This window comes from Cynocephalus volans, chromosome 5, assembly GCF_027409185.1.
Source record: "Cynocephalus volans isolate mCynVol1 chromosome 5, mCynVol1.pri, whole genome shotgun sequence".
In the NCBI taxonomy this organism is placed as follows: domain Eukaryota; kingdom Metazoa; phylum Chordata; class Mammalia; order Dermoptera; family Cynocephalidae; genus Cynocephalus; species Cynocephalus volans.
Window position 1 is genome coordinate 63,748,477 of NC_084464.1, and position 15,289 is coordinate 63,763,765.

A 15,289-nucleotide genomic window follows, 5' to 3' on the forward strand; every position below is an offset into this window, starting at 1 on the left:
GATTGTGCATTAATACCAATTCCTTTGGCTCTTGCTTGAGAATGCCATTCTCTCCCCTGCTCAACCCTTGCTTCCACAGCTCCCTGTAACTTATCAAATGAAGTTCAGGTGTTCGAGGTCTACCATGGTCTGGTTTCACCCTATGATTCTAACATTTCCCTTGTTAACTCTAAAGACTTCAGTCACACTTTAGTACTCATTTTTCCCAGGCATCTCTGGAGCCCCAATACCTCATTCCTCCCTTCCCCCTATGGGCTGTATTAATATTTATCCTCCAGACTTATGCTGTTTAATCCAGAAGCTACCATGCACATTGTGGTCACTGAGCACTTGAAATGTGGTTAGGCCTAATTACAACATGCTGAGAGAGCAAAATACACACCAGATTTCGAAGACTTATTACAAAACAAAAAAGTAAAATTTCCTTATTGATAATTTACAATACTGATTCATGTTGAAATGATAACATTTTGGATATATTGGGTTAAAATATATTGTATAATTAAGTTCACCTGTTTTTTTTTTTTTTTTTTTTTACTGTAACGTGGCCACTAGAAAATTCAAAATTACATTTGTGGCTTGCATTATGTTTCTACTGGATGCTACTATAGACTCAGCCTAAGTGCCACCTCTTCTATGAAACTTGCTTTGATCCCTTCCGTCAGAAGCACCCTCCTTTCTCCATGGAGAATCTCTGGTGTTACCATCTTTTGACACCTGCCATAATCTATCTTTTCTTGCAGCTGAATGTTTTTATTTTCCTTTAAACACATGACAAAATTTAAAGTTGGGAACTATGTCTATAAACCTTGGTCTCTCCCAAAAGACTTTCCACATGGTGGGTGTACAGACCTGTTAAAGGAATGAACACTGAGAAGTCCCAATGTCCCTAACCCTGGGTCAGGAGCCTAGGCTCAGGATGATAGGTGAGCACTCAAGGTACAAAGCCAAGATCAGAATGGTGAGGGCTCTGAAGCAACTTAAAACCTAAGAATTAAACTGAAAACTCATAGACTTACAAGTTAATAGAAAAGAAGGCAGAGAGTGCCTATTATACACACCAGGTGCTATACACATTGTACCCTTATCAAGGTGTGACAGTGTGAGACGACACTGGTGCTACCATGCAGAGCAGGGGAATGGTAGGAATAACCAAGGGATAGTGTCCTCAAATAGGTGTTTACAGAATAGGACTGAAAAGAATCTGCTCATTAAAGGGAAGGACAGTGGCTAAACGAATGACTTTAAGCTGACTTGGAAAATGGACAAACGAAGACTACGTGCAAGAAATGACAATCACATAGCCTTGGTGGCGCTGAGGACATGGACAGGTAGACGTTGGCTGTCTTCCCTAGTTGATTAGGAAAGGAGGAAGAATTCAGTAAATGCTCAAAAAGGATTCTCACACAGGAATATCCCACTCTCAGAAGGCAGGGATCTAAGTGAGGGGCATCTGCGCCTGAACACGAAGGCATACTCACCTGAAGCGGGGGTGCTTGTTTATTGCTTCATCTGGAAAGAAGAGGGACTTGGAAGCTCCTCCTTCAACCGGGTTGGGTTTGTACTCAGGCAGTGTGAACCCGGGACAGCCTAATCTACAACAAATTGAAGAACTTAATAGATGGACTTGTTTTAGGATCAGTTGCATGAAATCTTGCCATAATTGCACCTATTAAAATACCTCATATTTATTATTCCCATTTTCAGAGGGTCTAGCACAGGTTTTGTGTTTACAAAACAAATGCTCTGCATATATTGTGCCTCTTTACAACCTCTTCCACTCCCTCTCACTTTATCATCTTGCTCATCAAGATCTTTTATGATTCCAGCCCATAACTGACTTAATCCGTCTCCACTCACAAATGATCTACAGAGCATTTACTTAGGTCTTCCCATCTCTTCATTTAATAGGAAGAACTGACAGCACAGCACAGAAATTACTTCCCTTGGTCCTGTCAGTTGTCATGTATTACAAGTGTCCCCCTACAAGGTTTCTGAGGGGTCCTCCTTTACTAGCTCTAAACTCTAGATTATCTTTTGAACCTGCATACCACCATTGCCCCCAACCTCCTAATAGGCTTTCCTTGGAATCTGGAAGGGGCCTCCTGTTTTTCTGCCTCTGCAGGTCACCTCATGAATCCCTCAAGATTAGATAGTGTCTCTACAGGTGTCCCCAGACACCCCTGAGATCTCCCTCTGAAATCTGAAACCCAATCCTATTACCTTACTTGACCTAAAGAAGAGCTCTAATTCCAACACAGAAAAATGAAGCTCCATAATTATCCCTAAGTATAAAGCTCAAATCCCACCTCAATTGCAGTGATGCTACACTACAAGATTTTTCCAAGTTAGGAATTTTAAGGTCAACGTTAACTGTGAGGGAGGACAAGGACTAACAAAGGTAGTAAACAAGGGGAGCTCTTGTCAGGGTCTTAGATCGGTGGTAGAAAACTTTTGGTTTGAGGACCAAGACTAGCCCATGTCTCATTTTTAACCCCTCCTTTTAAAAAATAAAATGCCTGCTGGCTGCCCACATCCACTTTATAACAACAACTGCAGCTGATGTTATCGGGAAAACAGTTCCAGCTATAAGAGCTCTTGAGAATTCTTGCAGCCATGTGCATTACTTACTATGAGCCTGCAACCTTAGAAAAAGTTTTTTAGGAGAGTAACAAACTTAAATCCGGAGGATTCCTAACTAACTAGAGTCAAGTTAAGTGAAGAGAGAATGAGAATGTGTTTATGTGGCAAGGAGAAGGCAGAGTCAGAACTCAGAGCTTTAGACACCCACAGTGCTGCTTCCTTCTAGACAGTGCCATCTAACAAAACTTTCTGCAGTGATGGAAACGCTGGATGTCTGCACTGTCCAAACCAACGTGGCAGTCACTAACCACAGGTGGCTACTGAGCACTTGAAATGCGGCTAGTGCAACTGAGGAAATGAAATACCCATTTTATGTAAGTTTAATTAGTTTAAGTAGTCACATAAGCACTGTTTTGGACTACAGTTCCACACCGCAGAACTTTGCCTCTTTACACAGTGAAAATCACACAACTCAAGAAACCAGAGCACTCCTTTCTCTCTTGATCCCATAATGCAATAAAACTATCTTTTGCCATGGGTGTAAGGAGAGGCTTCTAAAAAACTACTATACTTGTTTTCATTACAAGTCCAAAAATACCCTTCTCATCCTACCACTTATGGCTAAGCTTTAAAAAAAAAATTATAGATTTTTAGAATAAAACTTATTTCTCTGTCTCAATTCTCCCTTCACAATAACTTAAGACACTAAATCTTTAAAAAAAAAAAAGAAAAAGAGCAACTATTTCATATAGAATCATTCTCAATTAAAATAAGAGACATTAGGTTTAACCAAAAACTTTTGTGGCCCTGAAAGAACCGCCACTGCCTATCAATACAATACATTCCTAAAATTTAAAACATAAAACTGTTATAAACAACACTTAAAAAAAATTGCTAAGTGAAATGTACAGCCCTCTCAATGGTAAGTGGGGGGAAAAACAGTGAATGTAAGATACTGAATTTTCCAGTTATCTGTAACCTCCTTCTTGGCCTCTATTATTCAAAAGTTTTCACAATTCCACCAACGGCCTTGACCTGTCTTCTCCCAGCAGATTCATAGATTCTGCTGCCATTTCTTCCATCTCCACCACTTGCCTGTGTCCCCTCCGAGCGAGTCCCAAACTCGTCTCTGGGTAGCCCTGAACCTGTCCCACAGCCCACCTCACAGGACAGCCCAGAGGAGGGCTGTGAAGAAAAACTGGGATGCTGTCTGTCGAATTCAACCTTCCAAGGTCTCTTCCTGCTTTTAGGATAACTACAATTCCTAGTTACCCCAACTGGCCTGCCAACTACTGCCAGCCTCACCATGCTTGTACTTGGACCTCAGCCTCTGAGTCACACGGGCCAGCTTGCTTCTTCTGGTTCCCAGCAGGAATCTCCCTCAGACATTCGTCCCTCCCCACTCTTATTAAGCTCTTCCTAGAACCTTGGACATCACTGCATCGTCCTCCCTGGGAGACACCTTCCCCTACCCCACACAGTCCATCAGCTAGCCACATCACGCTTGCTCTGCTCCACATTCTTTTTCATGGCACTCCCCTAGTTCACTGAATCTGTGGGTATTTGATTTATCTTGGTCTCCCCCCAGCTCTACGAGGCAGTGCCTGTTTTCACTCACAATAACATGCCCCTGCTGCCTGGGTCTGGTAGGGAGAGGTACTCAAGTGTCTGAGTGAACTGAACTCAGAGTCAATGATTTTTTTTACTTCCTCTTTCAAACATTCCAACTCTTATTGAAACAAACCTGGCTACCCTCACCCAGCTGGGTTTTTCCCTTCTGGAGGGGAGAGGGCAGCGAATAAACAAATCAGAAAATAAGAAATGCTTCTCCAAATGTTTGACAATTGGCTTAAATAAGGTTTCTTACTATTTAGCTGATACAATGGAGATTTTAAAAAGGAAAAGTACCATTTAAACGTCCCTCTGAAGCCAATGGTGTGATTTTGAATGCCTGTGGTCATTATGGACATTTATTGGGGGGAGGTATAAAAATAGCTCAAAGTGTTCTAGGCCGTGGATACCAACCTGCAAAGCTCTTCTGAACTTTGAGGAAGTAAGCATATGTCACAATCTGATAAATACTTAGCCTCGATAAATCAGACTTATCAAGAAGACTTTTTTTTTGGCAGCTGGCAGGTACAGGGATCAAACCCTGGACCCTGGTGTTAGCATAAGTCAGACTTATGATTCGGTAGAACTGCATCCCTACATGGAGGTCCTGTATATAATATGTACAATATTTATGTACCTTATTTTAAGCTAAGAACATAATTTCATTATTTATATTTACTTTTATGTACTTTCAGTCATAACTAGATTTGATGACAAACCCTAACTTGTCTTTTTCAGCACATTATCCAAATATGACCTGATGACTCATCTTGTTTGTAGTTAACATGAACTGGGTACACCGGTGACCCTCTGACCTGCCAGCAATACCACAACACACTAGTAGGCAAATGCTCCTTTGTGAAGGTTCATGAGGGAGCAACCATTACAGTCAAGTGAGAAGAGCACTTGATGGGCATCAGGAGACTGCTACTCCTTATGGGGTCAGAAATGCTTGGCAGATGTGCTGCTCCCTCCATCCTTGCCTGTGGTGGACATTGCCACATTGCTAATCAATCATCACAGTCGCCATGGTCTTTCCCACTGAACCCACATGAGTGCTCTTACCACAGTGCTCTGGGTGGCCACCATCTACCCAGGGCAGCTGGCAGGCAATTTCTGCCTGCAGTTCTAACGTTATGGAGTCTATCAAATGCAGCACATAAAGTATGAGCTGTCCGTAAGGTATGAGAATTGTAGGGTGAAATGCCAGGCTATGACATACTATCTTTATAACTTACAGCTCTGATACATCTGCTGGGGCATGTTAATATAGGAACCAACCTGGGAAATGAAGTAATTGTGCAAAGAGCCTGATTTTCTTCTAATACAGAAGTAGCCTCCTTCCGGCGTTTTCTCATGTTGTCCTCAACTGTGTTGAACTCGGACATTGTTCCTCCGTAGGGCTGTCCAGGTGTCCCTTCAATCATGTAACTCCCATACTCTGGTCTCCACAGGGTAGGATGGCTACATAAGAGAAAAAATTTAGTTCTGTCCTCTCCTTTTGCTACAATTTACTCAATTTTTACATATTTTAAAACTTGCTTAAAAAATTTAGAAACTGGAAGGTATAAGTGAAGCTAAGAACTCCTTTTACAATTCCCAAGTGTTACTTTTCCATAGCTCTTCAACTATGTAAGGTTAAGAAGTATTGGATCCAAAATATTTATAAATAACTGAAAATGCACACAGGGCACCCACTGTCTGGGACAAGCTAGTCCACTTTGCAGGAAAGGAGGTGAGTCCTAAAGGGCTCTTTCAGTTCAATGCTAGAGACCAATCTCAAATGCAGCTTCCCAAAAACTAGTGAATGCAAAATAAACTGAAGAATGCTTTCCCTCTGTCTACTTAAATAAAGACATATTTTTAAAACTTCAAGACAGCCAAACAAAACCCATCCACAAGTTTTATCTTGCACCATGGTTTGTGATTCCAATTATGCTTTGGCAATGTAAGTTTAAAAAAAAGTTTAATAGTTAACAGACATTATATTTAGTTTACTGTACTAAGTGCTTTACTTTATTAATATATTTAATCCCCAACACTCTAGAGGTAGGTATCGTTATCTCTACTTTACAGATGTGGAAACTGAGGCACAGGGGATTAAGTCACCTGCCCAAGGATGCTCAGCTACTGAGTAGAGGAACTGGGATCTGAAACCCAGCCAACCTGGAACCAGAGGCTTTACTCTTAACTGCTATGCTATCCTGCCTCCTACAAATCTGAGAAAAGATTCTATATTCTAAAGAGTTTCAGAAACATGAAATCAAGCCTTCAGTACATCAGCTTACTTTGGATTTGTCCTTTCCCCCTTCTCTTGTAGAGTTTCAAGAACTTCCTCTCCAGACAGGACCAATTGAACTTTTTTCTTTTCATGATCAAAAGATACCAACATGTATTCCACCTATTGAAAATAAAGGTGAGAAAGATTTAACATTCTTCCAGACTTGTGCTCAGTGTGACCTTTAGAAGAAAAAGGCAGGGAAATGTGAGGGTTGGAAAGGATCCTCAGTAACTCGAGGCAGTCACATTTGCTTACACTATAGCATACAATAAGTGTTTGTTTGCATAATATGAAAACCTGTAGAAGATGGTAAGCCAACAGCAGCATTGTTGAGGACAAGACACTTATTCTTCAATTCTTCTTTCTCCAGTTCTACTTAATATCCTATAGAAAGGTCCAGATGCCCATTTTGACAAATGGTACTTCAAAACAGATGTGTTTCAAAGATAAGATTCTGTAAATTGTGGTTGTAAAGAAGTAGTTGCATTTTAAAACTTATTTCCTTAACTGACTTTCTAAAAGTTTAAGAAAGTGTTCATCTGGACATTTCAGTTAAGGTAGATTATACTTATTTACTGGCAGATTCTTTAACAATCCCACTACAAGTCCTGCTTTTGGAGAGTTAAACCATAATCATAAATGCAATGATGTGGAGAAGTTATTTTAGAGGTTTCAACAATTTAGTTCCAGTTTATTACAAATAATTTAAGATAATTTCTCCACTCTAAAACCACATAAAATTTACAGTGCTGGGCACACTGGTGTATTCATAACTCACTGATAAAAACCATGAGTTAAATACCAAAGTAGGACGACTTTCTGGACAGAGTACAATTAGAACCTGCTTAAGATTTCCCTGAAATTGCATGTTTAAATCATGATAGTTGGTGTTAATAGTGCATGTTTTAAATCACTATCTATGATTGAAATAAAACACACATTATCCACATGTACGTGAAAAGGTATGGAATTTGATTATTCAGGTAAATACTGGAAAGTACCCTTTGCACAAACATCAAGATAGTCACTATGGAGAAGCAATGGCAAACTGATGTCCAACAAGGCAAGCCAGTCCATAGATGTATTTGGTTTGGCTTTAGTATTAAAAAACAAAACCCTCAAAACGCAGGCAACGATATATCCACTATCTCTCTGATGTTTTGCAAGTGAATCCAGATTCTCAGCCTTAAAAACAAACACCCAGAAGCCCAGCACTAGGCCTGTATCTGTGGAGCTGGGGTTGGGCTGCTGTGTCTGGTCTTGGAAGGCATTGAAGTCAGCCATCCCATCACAGAAATGGAAATGTTTAAGAGATTGTTTTGCCATTTACCTAAGAAATACAATTATAAAGAGGAAAAAAATATCAGTAACCATAGGAAATAGCCCGGCAGGTTTAAACAACAAAAAATAAACTTTCAATTAACTTTTATTAGTTGTCTTACTGATTAGTTTAGGTTCCTATCAGAATTTTTAGTTCAAGAAATAGGTAAGACTGCTTGATTTAGGTATGTGAGCCAGAAATGTGAGATCTGCACCTGTACAATCAGTCACAGTGTCAACTGACTGAAAATTTGGAACATCTCCCAACATCAAGTACAGACAGCATCTAAAGATCTATGACTCTGAACAGCCAAAACCTGATAGAACAGCAACTGTCTCAGGATGAATATATGAAAAGATCATTAAGTATGAGAAACAAGTTTATCTTCAGATGAGCACAATGAGAAAGGGTATGCTTTCACATATGGATCCTACTCTTTAAACCCACCATACAAAAGTAGACATAACTGCCCATTTTATAGGTGGGCAAAGAGGCTTGGAGAGGCTAAGTGAGCTATCCAAGGCCACAAGTGTCAGGCAGGGATTTGAACCCAGCCTTGCCTTCCTGGCCCCAAGGCCTAGCACACCTTACTGCTAGGACTACAGAGGATGCCAGTCTGGTTTGGTAAGTGACAAACTTTTTATAAAACTGTTGGTAAGCTATATGAGGCAGGGAAAAGTTATAACACAGGCTAAAATAATCTCTATTAATTATGCCTCAGTTTTATTATGCTAGCCTGACATTATATCACAGAAGCTGAGATGTAATTAGTAGTTACAGTCATGTATTTGTACAGATCAATCTGCCTCTCTCTTAGACCCAGGATGGAGTCCACCTGCTCTATACAGCATTCCTAACTCTTCCAGCTAGAAGGAATCTTCCTCGTCCAGGACCACACTTCCTCCTTCACTCACTGGCTCCAACACAATCTGTCTGGCATCTTCTGCCATCTTTTTAACCAAATAACATGCTTCCTTAAGAAAGAGGAAGAGATACTTCCTAGCTTACTGAGTCTGCACTGTACTATCAAACTGAGCAAGAACTTCTGTAGCATTTATATAAACTAAATTACAATAACTTTTGTCAGTCTCCTAGTTTACAAAAAAATTGAAAGCCTTAGTTTTCAAAAACCACTCTTTTCCCATACATTTAAAAGATGAGTAGGCAAAAGTACAAAAAGCTCAAACTCATTTTGGGTTTTAAATATCAGCCAAATGGATCACATCTAAAATGTTAACAAACCAAACTCTCCTTAATTGAAAAAATCATTCCACGATCTCATGTGCTCTATTTTCCACAGTACACCGGACACAACTCCCTAGATGTGACTTAGGGAATCTGTTACTTGGCACCTACCGCTTATCGTTTTAAATGGGGGAGAAGAGTCCCAATAAAAATACCTGACCACTTTGTAAGATACTCATATTTTAAATGTGCATTACTTTTGCTACAAATGAAAATCAAAATCCCTTAGATTTCTATTGCTAAAAGGCTAACTTTAATCCCATTAGATTAAAAGTCACTAATATTGCTGAACCGTTGAATCAAGGACAAAGACACAGATAAGACTGTTATGAACTTTGCTTTATGTGGTATGGAGTTTATAGGAACCCAGACACAATCATCCTCAAGTAATTTAATGTGGGCTTGAACAAGGGTGAGATGCTTTTTGTTCATCTGAAATTAGGTCAATAAAAATAAAGAATCTTAATTGAGGTGATGTAAGTACAGTTGTTCCTTGGTATCCGTAGGGAATTGGTTCCAGAATCTCCCACAGATACAAAACTTGATGGGTGCTTAAGTCCCTGATACAAAATGGTGCAGTAATTGCATATAACCTATGCACATCCTCTATGTACTTTAAATTGTCTCTAGATTACGTATAATAGCCCTGTGTATAGGAATAAACAAACCAAAGTGTTTTTCCTGTACTCTTACTCAGCAACAATCAACACAGAAGGCTTCTGTGACCAAATGTGTGTGGATCTTCCCCCACCAGCAAGCAAGCAATCAATAGTGCAGTGTGTGTCATCCTATTCAATTCTGATACTAACTACATGGAGACAGAGTCAGATCCCACAGGTTGAGGGCTCAGTCCCACAAGACTGCCTCCACTTCAGACACCAGATGCAAGGCCAGGCCTTTAAAACTTCTGACCAACTGGCTTCAAGTTGGGGTTCTCACAACCCCCCAGTTAGGTTTGACTAATTTACTAGAGTGGCTCACAGAACTCGGGGAAACACCTACTTAACGTTTACCCATTTATTATAAAGTATGTGTTAAAGGCTATAAACACATACAGATACATAGGGTGAGGTCTGGAAAGGTCGTGAGCACAGGAGCTTCTGTTCCTGTGTCGTGGAATTGGGGTGTGCCACCTTCCATGCATGTGGGTGTATAAGCCCCCAAGAGTTCACTAAACCCTGTCCTTTGGGTTTTTAGAGGCTCCATTAGTAGGTATGATTGATTAAATCAACAGTCACTGGTGATCAACTTAAGCTTCAGCCCCTCTCTTTCTCCCAGAGGTTGGGGGGTGGGGCTGAAAGTCCCAACCCTCTATTCCAGCCTTAGTCTTTCCTGTGACCAGCACCCACCCAGAAGCCATCAAGGGGCTGCCAGCCACCAGTCAACTCATTAGCATACAAAAGACAGTCATCACTTTGGAGAGTCCAAGGATTTTAGGAGTTGAATGCCAGGAGACAGGGATGGAAGACAAAATATTTCACAATATCACAATTACCTAATACAATGTAAATACTATGCAAAAAGTTGTTATATTGCATTGTTTAGGGAATAAGGACAAGAAAAGTCTGTACATGTATTAGTCTGTTTCTGCTGCTTATAACAAAATTACCTGGAACTGGGTGATTTATAAGAAAACGAAATTTATTGCTTAAAGTTTCAGAGGCTGGGAAGTCCAAAGTCCAGGGAACACATCTGCTGAGGGTCTTCTTTGGTGGTGGCTTTACAGCAATGCAGGGGTGTCATATGGCAGAAAATGGCAGAGCAGAGCAAGAGAGACCTTCACATGCTCTCCTTTTAAAGCCCTCAGAACCATGCTCCTAACCACCATTATTAATCCATTCTCTACGGCATTGGTCCTACAATCTAATCACCTCTTCAAGGCCCCAAACCTTTCAATCCTCACAGTAAGATTTCCCACTCTCTCAACACTGTCACAGTGGGGGCCAAGTTTTCAATACCTGGAACTCTGGGGGACACAATTTAAACTTCACTGAATTTGAGGGGGACAGTCAATCCACTGTAGTACATGTTCAGTACAGATGTAATTTTAAAAAAGAAAGTTTCCATCTGCAGTTGGCTGAATCCAAGGATGCACAACCCACACATCTGGAGGGCCAACTGTATTTAGTACAATGCTGAATATAGAGCAGACAGTAAAATACCTGTGGCATTGAAAAGTTTAACAGTTAATATTCAAATTCTTTAGGCTTTAAAATCTTTAAATGGCATTTACCATTAGGGTGGAATAAAAATTTTCCTTTTCTTTGTTTTAAACATTTTGATACTCTAACTTGGGGATAAGAGTTTCAGGAAGCTTAGAATATGAGGAATGGCTAGACATTTTATGAAATAATTTTAATCTCTACTCCCTAGAGGTGAAAACTGTTTAATTAGGAAACAATCTAGTTCTGTGAGACTCAGCAGGTATAGGCAGTTCCCCATTTGGGGAAATTATACTTTGAGAAAGTTCCTTTCTCAGTTTCTGTGTAAATTAGAACTAAGGAATCTCTCCTGTCAAAAGTATAAAACCCACCAGGTTCCCTCTCTCTAGAAGTCAGGCACATGTCACCACGTCCTTGAGGCACAAGGAGTTGTGAGGTCCTACTTTCCTCCCACGCAGGATAAAGACTCTCCCTTCCTTGCTTCCTGGGAAGGGTCCGTATCCAGGTGGTCGGTCAGGTCAAGGAAGGCAAGATATCACTTAGCCCAGGAAGGCAAGATATCACTTAGCCCAGGAAGAGTCTGTGTGCAGGGCAGGGTCTACCCTACTGAAACTGGGGGTTCATGGCCAGCTCATCCATTCCACTGTTGTCTTTCTCCCACTGGCCCAAGCAGTAGTTCTGACTCGTTTGCTAGAACCACCTGCTGTTTCTCAGAGACCTAGTTTTCTCCTTACACTAACTGCTAAATAAGCCCACAGCCATTTTGAGGGTTAAGGCTCTACTTAGAGTTGATGACTAACCAGTGCCAAAACCACATAGTCTCGCACCCCAACACCCCAGCAACACCACCTTTTTTATCCTGTCATTCATTCAACAAAGCCCTGTGCTGAGCAGGTGCTGGGAATATCTTGAAGAGTCAGGCAGATGTGGTTCCTGTTCTCAAGCTTGTACTGTAGCTGGAGTGACAGCCAACAACATGATATAGCTAGATTATCTGGGTGAGCGCTCAAATTGACCCAATGGAGCTTTGTGTATGTAATAGCAGGGTCAATCCAGGATAGATCAGAAGGCTTCCCAAAGGGAGCACCATTTAAATTTAAGCTGGTTCCTGGTATGGGGACTGCTCAGGCAAAGGTGAGGGTCTCTGGATCCTTCAACATAAACACAACCTCTCACGGATGCCCTGCCTACCCCTCCCTTGGGAGCTGTACCATTGGACTGCGGCATAATCAACTGTCTGGCCTATCAGAGATGTGGATAATCTGGTTCTAACCCCCTCAACCCTGAGATCATGCCTCAATGTCCCCCTCTAGATTATAAGATGTTTTAAAGTCAAAGACCGCATCTTCTGTTCAGAAGACTGTTTCCTCACAAAGTGAAATATTAACAACCAATATTTTTTATACACTCTCAGCCATCGAGCTGGATGGCATCCATTTCTAAATCTAGCACAATACTCAGACTTGAGGTGCCCAAAGAGGTGCTGGCCACAGAATAGTTACATAGGGAAGACCTGAATGACAAGACCAAAAGAACAGCCTGTGTTGAAGATCATGGAAAATAAGAATAAGAAATTTTAATACTTGTATAGATGTAATGAAATTTGCTATGGCTCAGAAATTGGTTTAAGGTGTACTCCCACGTTAGACATGTCTAATGATGACATCACAAATATCAAAACCACTGTTTTACATGGTAATGTTTGAGCATTTCTGGGGGATCAGTAAGTGTGAAGTAGAAACTGTAACATGCACGCTTCTGTGTAGCGATATTTTGTACACTTGTATATGGCAATATTTTAATCTGGTGACCATTGATATGTTATATTAAACTGCCCTATCTCTTAGGGAAAAAATGCTTAGAGTAGTTTAGTCTAAAGTTATATCAAATTCTCCTAGCACTTCATATATATTGAGAAAATAGGCTTTTCCCCCTCACTGTTTTTTTTTTTCTTTTTTATTCAAAAAATTTTATTTACTTATTTTCAGATACAGTGTGTTGTTTCAATACATGCATATACTACACAGTGATTCACTTAGGGCCCCCCTAATTTGAAATGTCAGTTCATACCACAGAATTATATATGATACATTCTAGGGGAAGTTTACACTTTTAGAAACCAAAATAAACGTGGCCTCACCCTGACCTGACCTTCTGTTGGTATCCTAGACTAGGACTTTAGCTTACAGAGAAGTTGCTTTTTATAATGCACTAATCTCAATTAATATGCATTGTTAACACCACATAAAAAAAAAAAAATCAATGAATTTCCTGTATGATTAGGTAGAGTAACTTTCTTGAATCATTATCTTGGCCCACATAAGGAAGCATTCTTCACATGCATGAATTAGTGATGAGGCCAAAGTGAAAAATTTCTAGACTTTAAAAGAAAGAAAGAAAATGGGAGTTGCAGGGAAAATCGTGGAGAACCTCATAAAGGGGGAAAATGACACCCTTCACTAAAGGAAAGAAAAAAATTGTGCTGTCCATTACATAACCACTAGACACCTGTGGCTACTTAGATTTAAAATTAAATTAAATTAAAAATTCAGTTCCCTAGTCCCTACTGGATAGTGCAGAGTAGAACATTTCTATTATTGCAGAAAGTTGTATTGGACAGCACTGGACCAAAACCTAAGAGAAACCACAACCCTGGAATTAATTTTACCTCGATACCCTAATTCATTACTGTTGGCATAAAGGGAATCCTTGAACGTAGATGTGCTCTTTTGAGCCCTAGAGATGGTAAGAATCATTTATTTTCTGGGCTTCTGAATCTATATTAGTTGGTTTTTTAAAAAAAGTCATACTACCACACTTCAGGCACAACATGTCAGTTTTAATTTTCTGACAGTTATAAAGACTACTAAGGCACTCTTACCTTGTTTCTGAGCAAAATCTAGCAAAGCCTAACCAGTCTTCATGCACAAATTAACCTCAGAAAAAATAGCACATCAAGTTACCAATCGTGTTGTCTGTTGTGGCCACCAATGTGACACAGGCAGTCAGCAATTTAGAAACCTAAACTAGAAGATGCTTCCTCTTAAAGAAACAATATTGCAGGTATAAATAAGTCTTATTTACTCCAAACACCTGCACTTTAGTAGGACAGCTTCTGGTTTCTAAAGACAAGTGAATTCCTTGCCTCTTTCCTGAGAACACATACCACTGCCAGTCCTGGTCACCATGTGGCTGACAAGAAAGAGGATACCCTGGTCCTCAGATAGAGGCTGCTTTGGATCAACTGCCCTGCAGCAGCCAGAGCTGAAGGGGAACTGGGGCACCATAGTGGATAAGGACTATGAAAAATCTCTGTAATGGCTCCTACAGCAGAGTTCAGGGCTTTAAGCAAGGGGCATGACTGTTGCTAGAGAGAACCGCCTCCCGTGCCCTTGGGTGGTGCCCACCCAGCTCAGTGCCTGATGTACTTCCAGGGCTGAGCAAGCAAGAAAGTGAGCATATTCCCTTCTAAGGTATGTCTATGAATCAGGTTGTCCTATACTCAGTGACAACTATGAGAAATTTAGGATTTTAGTTCCTGGGAACTGGTGTTAGACTAACCAACCTATCAAAGAAGGGAAAAAAGAGTGCTTTCTAAAGAGACTAAGTGAGAGCCAATGCTAAAACAGAGGAATTCTACCTCCAAAGTGACTGCTGTGTTCAGAGAGGCCCATCTATGCTCCCAGTGACAGTATGACAGTGCTTCAAGACCCTAGTTTAATGCCACTCCACCATCCTAAGAATTTGAGTGTAGATACTCCTTCATAAACACATCTCATAAAGGGCAGCATCAGTGCTCCCATTCAGGAATTGTACCTGGACGTTATAGCAGATCCCAACAGTAATTTCAACCTGCTTAAGACGGGACTTGGAAGACTTACTCTTATTCATAAAAATTCCTTCCCTGACATATTTGAAATTCATGTTAAAGGATGATGAAAATCTCAAAGAGGTAAGTCAAAGCTCCTGACTTGAGGCTCTGATTCTGGCCTGGTACCTGCTGCCCTGGGAAGAGGTCCGCACAGGCTGCATAACTATCAAGTGAGGTCAGCGTGATTTTCATATAAAGCGCTCGTCCTACATCTG

The 15,289-nt window shown here is 40.5% G+C and overlaps 1 protein-coding gene across 2 annotated transcripts in view; it reads right to left on the bottom strand.

Moving 5' to 3' along the window:
* The window catches only part of GCLC (glutamate-cysteine ligase catalytic subunit), a 46,815-nt gene that overhangs the window by 17,086 nt on the left and 14,440 nt on the right, over positions 1–15,289 (bottom strand). For both annotated transcript variants that reach the window (XM_063096781.1, XM_063096780.1), the window contains exons 2-4: positions 6,483–6,595; positions 5,476–5,658; positions 1,482–1,595 (exon numbers count right to left, since the gene is read on the bottom strand). In XM_063096781.1, the coding sequence (XP_062952851.1) occupies positions 1,482–1,595; positions 5,476–5,658; positions 6,483–6,595 (410 nt within the window). The remainder of the gene's footprint in view (positions 1–1,481; positions 1,596–5,475; positions 5,659–6,482; positions 6,596–15,289) is intronic.